This window comes from Protomyctophum parallelum, assembly GCF_964188405.1.
Source record: "Protomyctophum parallelum genome assembly, chromosome: 12".
Taxonomy (NCBI): Eukaryota; Metazoa; Chordata; class Actinopteri; order Myctophiformes; family Myctophidae; genus Protomyctophum; species Protomyctophum parallelum.
The window spans coordinates 19,027,656-19,047,326 of NC_139712.1; the positions used below are offsets into that span (position 1 = coordinate 19,027,656).

At 43.5% G+C, this 19,671-nt stretch overlaps 1 protein-coding gene across 1 annotated transcript in view; it reads left to right on the forward strand.

The window, feature by feature from the left end:
• Window positions 1-19,307, forward strand: part of ezh2 (enhancer of zeste 2 polycomb repressive complex 2 subunit) — a 28,516-nt gene extending 9,209 nt beyond the window's left edge. Inside the window, exons 4-19 of the mRNA XM_083777934.1 lie at window positions 67-186; window positions 1,644-1,764; window positions 2,054-2,215; window positions 3,322-3,427; window positions 8,046-8,209; window positions 9,040-9,137; window positions 9,510-9,813; window positions 10,377-10,543; window positions 11,253-11,388; window positions 12,134-12,259; window positions 14,712-14,890; window positions 15,633-15,728; window positions 15,825-15,906; window positions 16,443-16,523; window positions 17,607-17,691; window positions 18,441-19,307. Of these exons, the coding sequence (XP_083634060.1) occupies window positions 67-186; window positions 1,644-1,764; window positions 2,054-2,215; window positions 3,322-3,427; window positions 8,046-8,209; window positions 9,040-9,137; window positions 9,510-9,813; window positions 10,377-10,543; window positions 11,253-11,388; window positions 12,134-12,259; window positions 14,712-14,890; window positions 15,633-15,728; window positions 15,825-15,906; window positions 16,443-16,523; window positions 17,607-17,691; window positions 18,441-18,501 (2,088 nt within the window). The 3' untranslated portion in view covers window positions 18,502-19,307. The remainder of the gene's footprint in view (window positions 1-66; window positions 187-1,643; window positions 1,765-2,053; window positions 2,216-3,321; window positions 3,428-8,045; window positions 8,210-9,039; window positions 9,138-9,509; window positions 9,814-10,376; window positions 10,544-11,252; window positions 11,389-12,133; window positions 12,260-14,711; window positions 14,891-15,632; window positions 15,729-15,824; window positions 15,907-16,442; window positions 16,524-17,606; window positions 17,692-18,440) is intronic.
• Window positions 19,308-19,671: the final 364 nt, after the last annotated feature.

The following is a 19,671-nucleotide window of genomic DNA, read 5'->3' on the forward strand; positions in this document are numbered from 1 at the left end:
ACACACATACACGCGTTCTGCGATGTCAATGTTCATTAACACCGTCTTTGTTTTGTTTGTCTGTAGTGTACTGTGGACAGTGGATTCTCAGAGTTTAACAAGCAGGTGATTCCGCTGAAGACGCTGAACGCTGTGGCTTCAGTTCCTGTCATGTACTCCTGGTCACCGTTACAGCAGAACTTCATGGTACACGCACACGCACACGCATACACACACACACACACACACACACACACACACACACACACACACACACACACACACACACACACACACACACACACACAGTGTAGTCACCTTTCTGGGGGCAAACATTTGGTGAAAACGGCACAACACAACCCTTAGTGAGCTTGTAGAGTTTGCTAAGATATGCAGAAAGTGTAGAGTTTTGGTCCCAAGATTACCTTTTTTTTTCTTTGGTTTAGAAAAAGCAGTGCAGTATAATACAAAGCATTTCTGTCAGACATTTTTTCACCCCTTTTCCCTCCCTCCCTCCCCCCTCGTCCCCATGTCCCATGTCATCCCCCCTCCAAGTGACTGAGGGCTGTATTTTGCGTGTCTTATTACTTAACTTGAGTAAACTAAAGACCTGGAGGCGTGATCAATGCCATTTGGCTATTCTGAGTGGCCAAAGAGCATTGATCACGCCTCCAGGTCTTTAGTTTACTCAAGTTAAGTAATAAGACCTGGTACTTAAGACACGCAAAATACAGCCCTCCGTCTCCAAAGTCTCTGTATAGTCCTCGCTTTCTTCAGATGGATTACATGTGGCATCAAGACAACACGTAACAACATCACTTCAGAGTGTACAATTCAGAGGGAGAAAAAGAAAAGAGAGTGGGCAGAAAAAAAAGGAAAGACAATGACAAAAATCAATAACGAAAGTATTTACAGTATTGCTGAGGGGAACAAAAACAAAACCGCTTTGGACTTCGACCGTGAGAGGAGGAAACTTGTTTTTTTACAAAGATCCAAGATTACCTTTGTAGTCAAAATAAATATTTGTATTTGAAACGCAGCCACCCGCTTTGTTTGGGGACACTGATGACGGCGGTTGCTATGGATACAGGTCTCTGCATGCGTGTCACAGATCATCAATCAATGCATTGATTACGTGCAGCTCTGCGACACGGACTGGAATCACTGGAAAGGTTTCTATTGTGCATAGTATTGCCAGTAACACTCATATGAGTGAGTGGGTGCAGACGTTATAACACAGTTACACTCATTTGAGTGGGTGGGTGCAGATGTTACTTATCACAAAGTAACACTAACACTCATTTGAGTGGGTGGGTGCAGATGTTACTTATTGCATTTGAGTGGGTGCGGAACAAAACTGCAGCAGTCTGAGGTGACTTTATCCAAGTTTTCTTTCTTTACACCACTTTCAAAGTCGCAAGTGCACACGGTCTGCACCCTTTATTACAAAAGTACTTATTTCGACATAAATTTGTTGATATCCATACGTAGAACAAATGATAGAGAATAGAATCATTGCTAAAATTGTGTGTGTGATAAACATTCTAAGTACCAACCATTACTTGGAAGTATAACAAACCTGGGGTATCGCTGTAGCTTTGCCATACTGATATTCGGAAGCCTGTGTGTGTGTGTGTGTGTGTGTGTGTGTGTGTGTGCATCAGGTGGAGGATGAGACGGTTCTTCATAACATTCCCTACATGGGAGATGAGATCTTGGACCAGGATGGAACCTTCATAGAGGAACTCATCAAGAACTATGATGGCAAGGTTCATGGAGACAGAGGTAAGAGACTCTCTCTCTGTCTCTAGCTGTTGCCAGACTTACCAGAGAGCCGCAGACGTTTTCTCTGTCGCCCAGCGTCTTTTCCGTCGCGGCAGTCAGCCGCGTGGGTGGAGCTTCCATCCACCAGCTATTTAAATGAACGGAAAAGACGCTGGACGACAGAGAAAACGTCCGCGGCTCAGGTGTGGAAACCCTGTCTCTCTCTCTCATGCCACCAATCTGCAAAGAATAAACATGTGTGTGTGTGTGTGTGTGTGTGTGTGTGTGTGTGTGTGTGTGTGTCTCTCAGAGTGTGGGTTCATCAACGATGAGATCTTTGTGGAGCTGGTCGGCGCTCTGACTCAGTACAGCGACAACGAGGACGAAGACGAGGACGAGGAGGCAGACTTTAAGATGCCGGACAAGATGGAGGACCACCCCGCTGACGACCACCGCATCGTCAGCAACGAGAGTACGCGCACACTCACACACACACACACAGAAGCACTGAGAAAACTGTTGCGCCTTTCTTCGTCCTTTTTGTCCAAACTTGACTACGGTAGCGGTGGTCTCAAAAACATAAGGGAAACTTTGGGAAACTTTGACAGAAAAAGACTCGCTCACCGTATAGAAACTAGAAGTAAAACTCCTTAGTTAGACTGAGACTTAACCCTTGGCCTACAATTCACGGAAAAAACGGAATTAATCAAAAAATCTAAACCTCCCGTTAACGGAAAAAACGGAATGACAATCAATATCAGTTATCGCGGGGTCAAAAGATAAAAAATTAATATTTTTTCGCTAATATCACTAATGTTGGATGTAATTTACCAAAAAACGGCCGAAATCCGCGTGATCGTGCGCTATCGTGCACGCGCGCCGTCTCTATGTGCGTCGCTGTAAAAAATGTGATATTTTGCGATCTTTTGGGGTTGATTTGAGGTTAATTTGACTTAGTTATGAAAAATATAGCATTAGCTTAGCAATCCGGACCAGCCAAGCTATTGACTAGGGTCAAACTATTACAGGATGTTGTTGATCGTTGAGCCGGAAGTGACTTAGGAAGATCCGTCTATTTTAGCCAAAATCAGCATAATGATGCTTTCCCGCCATCTGGTGGCGAATCGAGAGAATAGATTTGCAATGAATGCAATGAAAAAAAACATCTCTTCAATCCACCAGATCTTTCTTGTATGTTAAAACGATGAATTAAAAATATGCCAATTTGTTACCCAAACAAAAAAATTGGGAATGGCAGTCTAAGGGTTAAGAAAATATTTTTTCCTTTATTTTATCATGCTCATAAAGTGCTCTGTGCTCAAAGTGCAATTAAAAAGCAAACGTTTCGGTTTAAGACCTTCGTGGCTTCGTCAGTGCTATATCTCTCACACACACACACACACACACACACACACACACACACACACACACACACACACACACACACACACACACACACACACACACACACACACACACACACACACACACACACACACACACACACACAATTCAACATACATCAGCTGCTTGTGTGCTTACTCTCTGTGTGTGTGTGTGTGTGTGTGTGTACTGCAGGTGGAAGCAGCAGTGACGGTTCCAAGAAGTTTCCTTCAGACAAGATATTTGAAGCCATCTCGTCCATGTTCCCCGACAAGGGCTCAACAGAGGAACTCAAAGAGAAGTGAGTGAACCTCTCTCTCTCAGTTTAATTAAATTCAAAAGGGCAATGTTAACATTGCCAAAGCAAACGTGGAACAATGCAATCAAAACAAAAATAATGAATGTACAATTAGCCTGTCGCTAAGTCCCACCCAAGCCCGTTGTTGGCCAATACCACGTTAGCAACGGTTACTAGGTTAGGATCCTGGTCAAGCTTGCAATGCTGGTCAAAATGGTTAAGCAGTGTCAATAAATATATTTGCTGTACACATCATGTGTGGACCTCAGAAAGAGGGTTTGTTTTCTTACCTGTTATGAGCAAACTACCGGTAGTCCATTCCATGAATTATTTCGCTCCGTTGTGTAGTTTAATAGTATCTATAAAAATAGGCTCTCATTGACTTCCATTGTAACGGGAAACAGCTCTCAAAATCAGTCAGTTAGCACATAAGCGAACACAACAAAAGCTGATTCTGACAGTTTATGACATCAGGAAAACTCATGCCGTTTTATTTTCGTCTTTTGATAGATTTATAAAGTAACTATATTGGTTGGAGATATACAGTGAAGCGGTTCTGGTGTTCCTCGATCGTTTGTAAACAAGTCGCCATGCTGTTTGAGATGCACCCAGCTGCAGTCCCAGACATTTCTCCTAAAGCGTCTCCCTCAAACACGTCCAAAATTGTGTATGGTGTTTGCGACAAGTGGACGAGATCAGATACATTATTTTGTTTACATCCAACGGTCTGGATGGTAAGTCTGGGACAGAGGCTATACTTCAGGAGTGTGTGTACAGATTTGGACCAATCAGATCGTTTTGTAGGCAAACTTGTCAGGGTTGCCAAGTCTGCTTATTTCCAGCTACTTTTGGCTTAAGGCTAATAATTAGTACTGTAATACATTACCAAAACATTAACCGTTTCAGTTCATACGACGTGTGAGGCCGTCATAAGGATCCCGAAATATTAGTGCCTACGACGTCTGTGGACATCCTAGTGACACGGGGCGAGATAAGAATATTCTGAATTTTTCCAATTTTTTTTTTGGCATTTCGCTTTTCGCTTTCCGTACGCTAACGCTCAGTGCAACTATTAGCTTGTCATTGACTCCCATGTTAGCGCGGCGGAAAGAATGACTCGTATCTCCTAATCCAAGGCGCTCTCCGTGGTGATGAATGGATCGATATGCTGGCGCTTCATTTCTGCTCCTCATCCGTCTCTCCCGCAAAATATGAACGCTTTTTGGAGCGTAAAATAATTAATTAAGATGATCGGGGATGTGAGGTCACTTAGTAAAGTCAACTGTTTTAGGAAAGTGTTTCCGGTTCTTGGCTTTCAGAGTAAAAGCGATCAGACAACTCTGGCACCCCGGAGCTTCTATTTTGATGCACTTCCGGCACTAAATGTGTTTTAATTATCATAGACATAGGCCTACATAGTATTTATAATGATAAATGCATACAATATTTTTATTAGGATTATATATGGTCATATTATTGTGTTTGTTTTGGCTTGTTTTTCTTGATTTGGCTTTAAGAATTGGCTTGTTTTTGGAGGTGGGTTGGCTTATATCTCTCACACAATGTGGCAACACCGAAGTCAAAACAAAAACATGTTTTTTATTTTTTATTAAAAATAAAACCGCATGAGTTTTCCTGTCATAAACGGTCATAATCAGCTTAGTGTTCTAAAAGAGTGAGTTTGAGAGTTGTTTCCACGTTACAATGGAAGTCAATGAGAGCCTATTTTTATTTCTAATATGTAGGCTACTATTAAACTGCACAACGGAGCGAAATAATTCATGGAATGGACTAGTTTGCTCATAAGGTAAGAAAACAAACCCACACATGCTGTACAGCAAATATATTTATTGACACTGCAAAACCATTTTGACCTTTTGTGTGTGTGTGTGTGTGTGTGTGTGTGTGTGTGTGTGTGTGTGTGTGTGTGTGTGTGTGTGTGTGTGTGTGTGTGTGTGTGTGTGTGTGTGTGTGTGTGTGTGTGTGTGTGTGTGTGTGTGTGTGTGTGTGTGTGTGTGTGTGTGTGTGTGTGTGTGTGTGTGTGTGTGCAGAGAGCTATTACATTGCAACTGAGGGAAACTCTTAACGAAACCATAAGAATTGTGCATTTTGCTGTCGGAAATAGTTGGCCTACATAGGAAAGGTTAGGTTGGGATAAGCTTTTGTAAGGTTGTGCACAAACAGCAGTTGTTTTTCAAAAGTGCTTAAAGGTACTTGCTCTGTTTATATGTACAGTGTTTCTACAAAAAGAAAAGAAAAAAATCAAATGTTTTTAAAGGTAATTGTTTTGTATGTAGAGTGTTTCTATATGTACAGTGTTCTATAATTTCTCTCTCTCTCTCTCTCTCTCTCTCTCTCTCTCTCTCTCTCTCTCTCTCTCTCTCTCTCTCTCTTTCTCTCTTTCTCTCACTCTCTCTCTCTCTCTCTCTCTCTCTCTCTCTCTCTCTCTCTTTTTCTCTGGTTCTTTATCTCCATTTTTAGTGTGAAAGTCAGTCACTGGCATTTTTATCCGGGCCTTAAAGCAGTCTGTAACCTTTCAGTTAATTGCAACTTTAACCCGAATTAACATACTCTACCTGGCAGAGTGTTAATAAATAACAACGCCTAAAACACAGCAGGCCGACAGCAGAGGGTCGGCTGGCAGTGATCCCTTCAGGAATATATAAACATTCTCAGATGGAGCGAATGGGCATTACATCATTATTCATTACCACAGCAAATCACCACTTAAACCCTGTTCTTGTGTGTGTGTGTATTTCCCCTGTTATGCGTAGGACCCGTAACATGTTGGACAAGGTTAAAAGACTCTGTGATGCTAAGAAAGTTAATTGCGGAGAGGCCAGTGCATTTGTTAATGTGGTAGTTAAAATCGCCTAGTAATACAAATCTCTCAAATTTAATAATGGATGTCAAAAGGTCACTAAAATCAGATAAAAATGAGTTGCTTAAACCAGGGGGGCGATACATTAAAATACAATGAAAAGGATTTTAATACCTTTGTGATTCGGGTGTATTAGGTCACGATATAGTGATGGGGATTTCCAAAAGTCATCAAAGTTATTGATGTAGCCACGCCCGCAGGCATGGCAGAAATTACGCAGCCAATTGTCTGCGCCAATGATGCGGCTAAAGTTTTCGGGACCACGGAGGAGGGTGGGAATTAGTCCAAGGAAGATGCAGGTTTTATTTAATGAGTTGAGAACACCTACTAGGGTCTCGTAGTCACACATCTGGAAGGATTGCTGCCGTCTGATGTCATTTGTGCCTATATGGATAATTACTGTGTGAACGGAGGAGTGACGTTTGAGAATAACAGGAATGTGAGGGATCAAATCAATTATTTTCGCACCGGAGAAAGAAAAAGTAACACAATGGGGGATAGAAAGTCCACGAACTATGGAATCACCAAAAATGTAATATTCCAATGGAGGGGTACGGGGGCAGTTGTTGTCATTAGCTGAGATTGATGCAGCAGATCTAGTGTGCAATGACAGCGAGGGGGACACGGCAGGATCTGATAAGAGGGGGGGAGGGGGTGCTCGACTGGGAGCGGTGGGCACTACTCCTCGCGCTGGGTGAATGATTGAGAGGGAATGGGAGACATCTGGCCTGTGCACACTGGGTGAGAGTCGACGGGGACGCTTTCCAACACGACCACCGTCGTCTCTGTGGATGGGAGTGGAGGTGAGGGAGCCAGGTGAAGAGCCCGAGGAGGAGTCCGGTCCCGCACGCTTCAGCGGCCGGGGTAGCAGCGAGTCAGGGTGCCGAGGATTCCTGGGGGAGTTAGCCAATGACTCCTGTAATGGTGCGAATGAGTTTGAGCACGGGAAAATGTCGGCCATGATGCTACATGCCTCCGACCCAGACGGGTCGAAAAGAGGAAACACCAACCTCGGATGTTTTCCTTTCACCACGGAGGCCCAGGAGTCAGCGCATACGGGCCCCGGTTTGCACCCGGGGGATCCAAGGATTTTAAGCGGCCCTGGAGGAATGATTGCCGCTGGAGTAGGTCTTTAACCAAGCTCGATATGGAGCGGAGCTCACTTTTGATGGCGGATAATTCCTCTGTCATGGGAGGCATTTTGATGGAAGTGGTGAGTACTGACTGTTCACTATAACCACCAACAGACTGTTGAGATGATGGCATCTAGGCTCAAAAAACGAGCCAGCTAAAACAAGCCACCAAACTAGCTGGCACCAAGGCTACAAACAAACCTCCGCCAGCTAGCAGGCAGCAACAACACAGTCTGATAATTGAGTAAAATTGAGTGATCAGCAGTGCCGATCGCTGGGATTGCAGGGTTAGTACAAAGACTTAGATCACCAGGCTAGAATCCAGAAGTTTGGTATAAAATAGTTGAGTGGAAACTGTTTAAAAAACGTAGTAACAAGTCACTGTGTGACAGAGCGTCGGGTTGAGCGTACATCAATATGTTCGTACATCAATATGTTCGTAACTTGGCCTTGTCCCATGTTCTAATTCAAGATTTTGTTTTTACACACCATTATAATGTTCTTATTTTGATCACAATATAAGTCCCAATTACTGAATGTCTGTGTGTGTGTGTGTGTGTGTGTGTGTGTGTGTGTGTGTGTGTGTGTGTGCGTGTGCGTGTGCCAGGTACAAGGAGCTGACGGAACCGCCGGTCCCGGGGATCCTGCCGCCGGAGTGCACGCCGAACATCGACGGGCCCAACGCCAAGTCCGTTCAGCGGGAACAGAGTCTGCACTCCTTCCACACGCTGTTCTGTAGACGCTGCTTCAAATACGACTGCTTCCTGCACCGTAAGTACATACACACACACACACACACACACAGACACACACACACACACACACACACACACACACACACACACACACAAATGTTTCCTTCCTTCCTTGTTAGTACACACATTGTTCTGCTGTTGATGAATGAGCGTTAAATTACTTCCTGTCAGAGACCAGCTGTCTGTACTTAACCAGAGCAATTCCGTCGGTATTAGAGATGTGAGGGAAGAGAAAGGAAAAGGAGAGAGAATGAGACAAAGTTAGATATTAACAGGGCGAGTGTTACCGATTTCATTACACTGAAATGCACTATTTTAGTCATTAAATAGTGGTAGAAGAAATGACACTGTCTGGTACATTGCTGTATTAAAATGGCACAAAGTGCACTTTAGAGAGAAGCTGGGGACCTGAGACACTTCCCAGCTTCGAGAATAGACTTTTCCCACCAAGGTCTAGCAGGCTTTGTGTCGGTGAGTAGTTATGCCGTTTTGTTTATTTTCGGGGAATTGTAAACCCTCGCACGCAGTGGGAAAAGCTGCTAGTGAGCAGTGGATGGGACTCCAGCAGGGAGTCAGTGAGAGAGACTCGCTGTAAGCACTGGACCAGGGCTAGGTGGGACCCCACTGAATAGCCATGCTTAGGCAAGTGCTAATGGGGATCCATTATGAAGTAAAGGTCGAAATTTTGTATGAACCAAGGATCCCAAACCCTACTCCTGTAAGGAAGGACCTTTAAGGCCAGACGTTTCTGTGTTTTCCGTTGTTAAATGTTTGGTTCTCTGCCTGACATTTTCACATTTTCACTCTCTCTCTCTCTCTCTCTCTCTCTCTCTCTCTCTCCTGCAGCGTTCCACGCCACCCCCAACACGTACAAACGTAAGAACATGGAGAACCTGGTGGACAGCAAACCATGTGGCATCGAGTGCTACATGTACCTAGTCCAGGTTTGTAACTACACAAACATAAAACTTTTATTTATGTATTTTAATTCTATTCCTAATGCCCTACCATTATACAATGGTATAAACTAGCGAAAATACTTTTTTTTCCCCCCATTTCCTGAAAAGTAACCCTTTTTGGGCATACAAAGCTTGCATTAATAATAATTTGAATACTATAAATTTTTATCCAACATTCAATTATTAAACACAGTCTAAAAACTGTTTGCCTCTTCATGTCAGCAACCCCTGCACCTGATTAGGGCCAGGGTTAAATACCCCTCCCTGTAACCATGGCAAATTGACAATGTCAGCACTAAATAGATACATGGCTCAAATGGCTCTTACAGTTATAAACCCTGAGCTCTGATTGGTCAGGATGGGATGGTGAGGGAGTACGTGGCTGCGGACGTGGTGGCCGAGCGGCCCAAGACGCCGTTGAAGCGCAGCGGCGGCGCCGTGGGCCGTCGTTCCCGCGGCCGCCAGCCCAACAGCAACGGGAACAGCCGCCCCAGCACCCCCACCACGGTCTGCTCGGAGACCAAAGACACCGACGGTAGCGACCAGGAGGGAGGCAAGGACGACGACGACGATGACCACAATGACGCAGATGACCATAAGGACGCAGATGAACACAAGGACGAGGATGACCATAAGGACGCAGATGACCACAAGGACGGAGGTGACCACAAGGACGGAGGTGACCACAAGGACGGAGGTGACCACAAGAACGCAGATGACCACAAGGACGGATGTGACCACAAGGGCGGAGGTGACCACAAGAACGCAGATGACCACAAGGACGGAGGTTACCACAAGAACGCAGATGACCACAAGGATGCAGATGACCACAAGAACGCAGATGACCACAAGGACGCAGATGACCACAAGAACGCAGATGACCACAAGGACGCAGATGACCACAAGGACGAGGATGACCACAAGAACGAAGACGACAAGAAAGACGACAACACCAGCAGCTCAGGTGCAAACACACGGTCGCAACACGCATACTGTACATGATGCAGCACACACACATTACGTGGTATCGGAATGGCATGCTCGCCAATAACGATACCAGCAATTTTTGCTAGATAGCTATGAACACAACACGAGATCACAACACTGGTATCGGTATTCGGTATCGGCTAACACAGAAATTGTGGTATCGGATCGGGAATGAAAAAGAGTGTATCGGGACATCCCTACTAATGAATTCTTCCTCTACGTGTCTTGTCTGTCCAGAAGGGAACTCGCGCTGCCAGACTCCGGTGAAGCTGAAGCTGACCTGTGAGGCTGAAGCGGTGGACTGGAGCGGCGCCGAAGCGTCTCTCTTCAGAGTCCTCATAGGAACGTACTACGACAACTACTGCGCCATCGCCAGGCTCATAGGCACCAAGACCTGCAGACAGGTGGGCCAGCACCGTCTGGAATCAAACACCAAATCGTGTTTTCTTTTTTGTGTGTGTGTTATATGTGATCGCGATATGTTTATCTGCACCCAAACATGATTATGTAATTGGCCACCGACCCCAATCTGAAAATATGATGTTCCAGGGACCTCATGAAGAAGCAAAGATTTGAAATGATATACATTCAAAGATTTGAGGCACATTTTCAAGATTTTTCTAAAATGGCATAGATCTGCTATTTTTCAATAGCTAAAGTATAACAAACACCAAAAGGGGTTCCCGCCCCAAAATGGGTTAAAAACAGACTGACCAAATAAAACATTCCATCAGAGCCTGTTATGTGTGAACAGCCTCAATTGTTGTTTCTCCTCCTTGCCAGGTGTATGAGTTCAGGGTTAATTGTTGCTCCTCCTCCTCGCCAGGTGTACGAGTTCAGGGTTAAGGGTTAATTGTTGCTCCTCCTCCTCGCCAGGTGTACGAGTTCAGGGTTAAGGGTTAATTGTTGCTCCTCCTCGCCAGGTGTATGAGTTCAGGGTTAAGGGTTCATTGTTGCTCCTCCTCCTAGCCAGGTGTATGAGTTCAGGGTTAAGGGTTAATTGTTGCTCCTCCTCGCCAGGTGTATGAGTTCAGGGTTAAGGGTTAATTGTTGCTCCTCCTCCTAGCCAGGTGTATGAGTTCAGGGTTAATTGTTGCTCCTCCTCCTCGCCAGGTGTACGAGTTCAGGGTCAAGGAGTCCAGCATCATCGCCCGCGCTCCCGCCGAAGACGAGGACACGCCCCCCAGGAAGAAGAAGAGGAAGCACCGCCTCTGGGCGACTCACTGCAGGAAGATCCAGCTGAAGAAAGGTCAGAGGTCACTGGTCAGAGGTCATGCTACGTCCTGTCCTGCCCTGAGCTGTCATGACGATGTTCTTGATGATTATGTCTGGCTTTTAGGCTTCGTAAAAACAAAAACTTGCACTTGTCAGTTATGGCAAAATAACTATATAGAGGGTATGCGTGCACATGCAGACAGTGAGTGGCAAATCGAGTTTAACGTCATTTAATGCAATCAGATAGGACTTCTCTGTTTGGATGTTTGGGCTGTCAAGGCCAGAAAGTCATTTTTTGACACGCAGTAGGCGTTCCTGCATAACTTCGAATATGATAATGATGTTGCATGCATACCCTCTATACAAAGAAATGACTGACAGTGACCCGTACCAATAATCAAAACAGTCCATACTAGCCAGTCAGAAATGTACTAAAATTACATTAGCGTGCACATCAAAAAATAAGAGACCAGATCACCCATAACTGTTGCAATCATTAAACCATATAGTTTAGTCATAAGCTGGTCCACCTGACTCTCATTGACTTAAATGCATTCCATGGAACTTCTGTCTCCAGGTTGCCTCCCTGTTCGTCTATGGCATGAAAAGTGTGTCCTTGACCTTGATTTCTATACATAGCTTGGCTTTAGTAGGAAACACAAAACCTTAGTTTTAGTGGAACCAGTTATTGTTTGGAATAAAAAGCGACATGCTCAGCTCATGACTAGATGCACTATCACTAACTTAACAACCATACTGTATTCCCCCCCACCATGTAGATGGTTCATCCAATCACGTGTATAATTACCAGCCATGTGACCACCCCAGGCAGCCGTGTGATTCGTCCTGCCCCTGCGTCACTGCCCAGAACTTCTGTGAGAAGTTCTGTCAGTGCAGCTCTGAGTGTAAGTATAAGTACACATTCTTGGTGTTGGTTGGTTGCCATGTGACGTTGTTGTGAACTTGTAGATCACCTACAGTATGTTCAATACTTTTGCTTAACACTCTTCTACGACAAAGTGATTTATAAGATTATTTCAAGTTCAAATATGGAGATAACGAGGTTTCTACACGATAGAAACAATTTAAATTTTAAAATCACACATTTTTACAGGTTAGCTTTAAATGAATGATCAATTCTTTTTTTTTGATTGCTTTCCTTATTTATTCATTTATTTATCTGTGCTCTTGCTTAGCCACTTACAGGGTTTGGGGCATTCTTATATGCAAACAGTCAAACAAAAAGGAGATTTATAAGCTCACAGCTCATCAGGATGTTACAAGTTGTGACCTTGTCGATGCTATTTCCGCAGTGTGACACGATCATATGAAAACAAAACATTTTGTAATAAAAAAACAAGAAATTAGTCAAATTACTCAAGGCATTATATATCAGCTTGCATTCCATTCTCTGGGGTGCGCACGCTTATGCGACACACCAAAGGTCCGACAATGTGGAAATCACCCGCTGCTCCCGACATGCGTTGGTCCGACATGCGTTGGTCCGACATGCGTTGCATCGTGCTTGCGGTTAGGGTTTAGGTTGTCGGTCTAATGACTGTCGGACCTTTGGTGCCTGTACCCCCATTCTCTTGCATATTGTACATTAGTGGGGCTTTCAGTTGTCGCGTTTGCAGTCTCTAGTCATGTTGCGGTGGGGAGAGGAGAGAGGGCTCAGTGTCCCATTGGCCGTATAGGGCTAGTAGTCTCCCATTGGCTTAGAGGCCAGCCAATCATGAAAATCTCGCCACTAGACCACGTGACTAGACTAGAAAGTCTGGGCTTCAGTCAGGGCTCCAGACTAACTTTTTCACAGGTAGCACTGGTGCCACCTACCTTTTCATTTGGTAGCGCCACCAGAAATTAGGTAGCACCATTTTTTTCTTTGTATAGCGTGGTATTATTACATGATCTTATCATGCCCCCACATAGGGCGCCATTTATTTTTGTAGTGGTTTCCACCATTAAAGGTTTGAATCATAAAACCCCCTACAAAGGTCACTGTGTAAAAAACAGCAACCTACCTGGTTATACTTCAAAACACTGTAGATGGTTTGAACCCAAAACAAAGTCACTCAGTCAATAAAGGCAATATTTATATTCCACACACAGAAAGTCAGTTTAAGGTTTTGTGTTGAAAATTAAATGCAGTCCAAACCTTTGGGATTAATAAAGTGACAATTTGTACAATATCCCATTACCATTATCCAAATTAATTCCTTATTATAATATTTTTACATTTTGGAAAAAAATCTTTTGCAATGTGAAATGCCACCGAATTCTTAATCCTTTTCCTTGTCTTCATGGGCCAAGTTGGCCAAGTTGTGAAAGCTGCATACTTTTATTGTGAAGGCAAAAGTTTCTAAATGCTCTCAGAGCCTGCATATCTCCGTGTGCTGAAAATAGCTGATCTACAAGCTCACAACATGTCGCGGACGCGACGCGTTGTGAGCTTGTAGATCATCCATTTTCAGCACACACTTTGTACGACGAAGAATAAATCAGGCATCAGTGCTCTTCACTCACTGGGAGGGAGATTAATGTATTTTGTTGGCCGATCATCATGTATGGACACAGGCTACCTCCTCGATGCAAACATAACAAGCTTTGGAAGCTATTTTTCGTGGCACATTATATGTTTAATCAAACAACAAGTTTACCTCCTCACTTATTGTTTGGGTCGGGAGCTTACAGTCTATGGTCGGGAGTCGGCTGTCTGTGTAGATCATGACTGATCATCATGCAGTTTAGATATGGGCGCTGCGCTCCAGTGAAATTGTACAGCTGAGAAAGATTAGTTAATTTGTGTCGGATAAACTGCGTTCAGACCTGAATATATATTCTCCTCGGTTCGTCCAGTTTGTACCGCGGCAGGTCGCGCTGCGCCTGTTTGCGCAATTATCGTCTTTGCATTGACTTTGCAGGCAGGCAGAGAGAGAGAGAGAGAGAGAAAGAGAGGGGATTCGATTGAGCCAAAAGAAAGTAATACTTTATTATCGCACTACTAATAGCCGCCCGGCGCCCGTGCCTCAGTGTTGAGACGGAGTAAAAATAAATAAACGGATAGTTTTTTTTTTTTCGCACATTTACAAGTATGCGGTGCGACCTCATTACATTTTAAGTATCACCATAAGAAATTAAGTCGCATATGCGACCTAATAGGTCGCACGCTGGAGCCCTGGCTTCAGTGGTCAATAGTAAAGCACATTCATTTCTAACTATGTTTTGCTATTTAACTATATCTGGCTAGTTTGTTATTATACATAGTTATAATAAGATTGTCTGTCTGTCTGTCTGTCTGTCTGTCTGTCTGTCTGTGTGTGTGTGTGTGTGTGTGTGTGTGTGTGTGTGGTACAGGTCAGAACCGCTTCCCGGGCTGCCGGTGTAAGGCTCAGTGCAACACCAAACAGTGTCCGTGTTACCTGGCGGTCAGGGAGTGTGACCCTGACCTGTGTCTGACCTGTGGAGCCGCAGAGCACTGGGACAGCAAGAACGTCTCCTGTAAGAACTGTTCTATACAGAGAGGAGCCAAAAAGGTACCCCCACACTCTAATTACAAATATATAAGTTGATTATATTTATTTCCTTCACTGGAGTAATTCAAAATTTCAATGTTTACTTTTACTCCACTATACTAGCTATTTGACAACTTTAGTTACTAGTAGATACTGTGGATTCAATCAATCAATCAATGCTTTATTTCAGACCCAGGGAGATCCATATCACAGAAGAATAAAATACATATATTATTATTAATATAAAACATACATTAATCACTTCGCCCTGCAAGCTCACAACACGTTGCTTGTAGATTTGATTAATTGTCACAAAAATAATGGCGATTTAATTGTGTTGTGTTGCACTGAACATTGGAACGTATTTCTTGTCTGCTTTTTAGGCTTCGTAATCAAAACTCGCACAGGGCAGATATGACAAATAAATTAAATATACCAAGAAATCACTGACACATTTGATCATTTTTACTCTTGTTTTCTTTCCAATTTTTTTTATAAACAGGCAGAAATAGTTGATCTACTACAACATGTCACAAAGTGACGTGTTGTATAAGCTTGTAGATGAACCATTGCTGCTTTGTTTGAAAAATGTTTGTGTATGGACATCTTTCAACATGAAAACGATTGACGATCAAATAATTGCGATTATGTAATAATTGTGGCATACACGGTACACACACACACGCGCGATATGACCTAAAATCAATACCACGATCATTTCAAACATCCATCCTTCTCTTCTCTTTCGCTCTCTCTCTATCAGCACCTGCTCCTTGCTCCATCGGATGTTGCTGGATGGGGAATCTTTATCAAGGAGTCTGTTCAGAAGAATGAGTTTATCTCTGAGTACTGTGGAGAGGTAGGATTCAGCTGGTACTCTTATATCAGTAGGATACTTATACTGGTACTCACCTTTTATGTATAATAAAACTATTAACGTTGGTTGTTTGCTCAGATTATCTCCCAGGATGAGGCCGACCGCAGAGGGAAGGTCTACGACAAATATATGTGCAGCTTCCTCTTCAATCTCAACAATGGTACACACACACGCATGCACGCACACACACACACACACACACACACACACACACAGAGAGTTAGTGATCTATCTATCCAGATATTATTGAACTGAATTGGAAAAAAGTGTCTGGCCTTCTTTGGCCCCCTGGTGGTCGTGGAAAGATAGTCCAGACTAAAATTGTCTTTGAAAGTTCCCTTGAGAAGTTTCAAAAGGATCATCTTAGATGTACACAGTCCAACACCTGCACATGTTTGGATTTGTACTAGCCTATGTTCATGCCTATATATTTATTATGTCGGTTCAGATCGTGTTGTTTGTGTATTTTGCCCTGCTACTAAAAAGTAGGACAGGTGACTTGTTGTATTTATGCATAGGTACTTTAAGGTGTATTATGGATGTTGTATTTGCTGGTCCAAAATGTAACATTGACGATGTGGTATTGAAGTGTAATTTTATTTCTGCCTCTTGGCCATGGAATCTATAGCGCCAGGTAAATCCACAGAGTTGTTCAGAGGTGATGTTTACGTGCTGCTGATCTCCTCCTCTCCTCAGACTTTGTCGTAGACGCCACAAGAAAAGGCAACAAGATTCGCTTCGCCAACCATTCTGTGAACCCCAACTGCTATGCAAAAGGTGAGCATTCCGGACATAAAGACAAGTTGGCTGTTATGGAGGCAAGAAACAACCAACCAGAATCTTTGTTTACAAAATAAATGTGTTATCAATTAGTCATCTATCGTAAAGACAAAAAAAAGAAAAAAAGTGTTATCAATTAGTCATCTATCGTAAAGACAAAAAAAACCATCATGATAATTAAACAGACAAGAATCCTTTTGGCCAAAATCTGCTAAACTAGGCGAGCAACAAGCTGCTCGCAGAGAGCTTGTAGGATGATGAAGTTCTTAGGTGGACACTTGAAGCCAGAGGTAGATCCTGTTCACACAACAGCCAGCCGCTTACCACCGTAAAGGGCAAAGGAAATCATCGGATAATAACAATGAATAAAATTATTGAATGATTGAATGATGAATGAAAGATAGGACAGATTTAATCATTGCAGCTTCTGGAGTAAATCCAGCAGTGTTGACCTTCCACTAACACTAACTAACTAACACTAACTAACACTGTTGACCTTCCACTAACACTAACTAACTAACACTGTTGACCTTCCACTAACACTAACTAACTAACACTAACTAACAGTGTTGACCTTCCACTAACACTAACTAACTAACACTGTTGACCTTCCACTAACACTAACGAATTCATCACAACGTGACTGGAAAAGGGAACAATTGGTTATTTGTAAGGGTGTAAAAACACTCGTATTTGTATCTATAGCATATAGGCTACTACATACAGTGCATACATACATCGCTACGTATACGCGCAATACGCACTGCGTGTAGGGCAACACGCCGAGGGAGGCAACAAAAAGTGACAAGCCGACCCTCATAATAACAATTTCCCCTGCGAGCGCCCGTGTAGTGTGTGTGTCCTCGTGTAGTGTGTGTGTCCTCGCAAATGGCAAAAATAGCCGATATGCATGAGGAAACACAGTGCTCTCGTTGGGAGGGGGGGGGGCAGCAAAAACATCCTACGAGTAAGTAGGGCAACCAAAATGGTCAGCTACATTCCTGACTACATAAATGTGTTACTGCTAATAATGAATGGTGTTAATAAGTTGACAATGTGTTGATTGACTCTGCTGTGTAGTGATGATGGTGAATGGAGATCACAGAATAGGGATCTTTGCTAAGAGAGCGATCCAGACTGGGGAGGAACTCTTCTTTGACTACAGGTCAGTATGACTCTGCACACTACACACTACACCAGTGGTTTTCAACCTTTTTCAAATTAGGCCCATTAGCTACGGACCTAAATGTTGTCCAGCAGGGGGAGTGGTTTCACCAGGCTACTACGGACCACCATTTGATGAGATTTAGCCTCTCACTCAGACCCAAAACCAAAGAATATGTTTTTGCTTTATCGTAGGATAAAGTTTTGTCCACAATTCCATGCTGTATTGGTGTTGGTAGTACTATGGCAAACGTTGATCAGAATGACAATTATTCTACATTCTCTAATTGTGTAGACTTCTACAGCTTTTTGCTAAAGATGTCTCCACATCTTGTGCAGAGAAAGCAGGTAGGGATGTAACTCTGGTCCATAGCCTTACTCATGGACCAGAGCTACATCCGAGCTACATCCCTACCTGCTTTCTCTGCACCATTTAAGGCTGTTTCCAAATGTTAAAATGTAAAAGACCAATATTATTATGAAGAAAACAAGATGGTAAGACAGCTAAAACAAATAGAATAAAGTTAACCTTCAGAAAAAGTGTTGTTTATGGCTTCTGAATGTAGGTCTTTTAACATGTAATGTCTATGGAGTGACGTCACGTCAACACCACTAGGTCTGGAAAGGGGGCGGGGAAGGGCTGTGAGATAAGCCTATTGGCATCGGCCAGGCTCTATTAACATGTATGACATTCACCCTGGTTACACACAATCCATATCAAATCAATGTCGTGCTCTTGCTTCCCAACAGGTACAGTCAGGCGGACGCTCTGAAGTACGTAGGGATTGAACGCGAGCTGGAGATGGCCTGATTCTTACTTTACTACCTTCTGTGGAGCAACTACTCAAAGGCCTTACACATGCACACACACACACACACACACACACACACACATACACACACACACTTCACATCAGTTCAGGAATAACCCGTTGACTCGTCAAGTGGACCTTCAGGAATCTCTCTTTTCTCTTCCAGTTTGTGCTTTTTCTACCAAACACACTCTGTTTTTCTACGGTTATAAAGCCTGTCCTTGGTGTTTACAACTGTACTGTCTACTGTACTGTACAACTGTACTGTACTGTCTGTGCAAACTCAACTTTTTGATGCTATTTTTCTGTATGTGTCGACTGGCGACTAAACTAAACTATACAAAACAGGTTTTTGGGGTATCTGGACGTTCCAGGGACCAGCATATTTCACCAGCTCTTTTTATTGAAAACACGTGCACGCACACACACCCACACACACACTATCTGTGTTTGTACTCCAGTGTGCAACGCAGCCCCTGTACAAACTGTGTGCTTTACATATACCGCGTGCGGCTCTGCAGAGTTCCAGGTCACTCTCCAATGAGCGACAGGGCCACAGAGCAGGATCGACCAATCGAATTGTAAAAACGGAGGCCTGGCCTTGATTCTTTAGTGGGCTGTTTTCAACTGTTGTGTGGCAGGACCCAAAACCGGGCCATGATAATATGTTCTGATGGGGGTCGCAAATCAAGATAAATCTCTGCTGTCGGGCAGAAACCTCAAATCTCCATATTACTTTTCATGGTTTATTTACCCTGAATGTCCTACTTCATATAATACTATAGTGTCACACGTTGCGAACAGATCTGCTATTTTTGAAACATTTTGAAAGTGGTTAAGTGTGTGTGGGGGTTTTTATGAATGAAAAGTAGCTACACTGGATACATTTCTTTTCCTGAAAAGTAACTATTATGGATGGACATACAAGGTTTCTGCTCTCGACAGTGACGGTATTTGAGTTAAAAGAGGGACCAAGTGCTAGAGTTGAAAGAATAGACGTGAACCGAGTGCTGCTGAGATAGAAACAAGAAATGATCACATAGTGATATTTGTCAGGTGAAAGGGCCTATTTTACCGCTGTTTCGGCGCTGTAGTGCCGAAATGATTTCGGCTCGTCAGACATTTTCAGTAGCACCGAAGAGCCGACTTTAGGACGGTACCCACCCCCC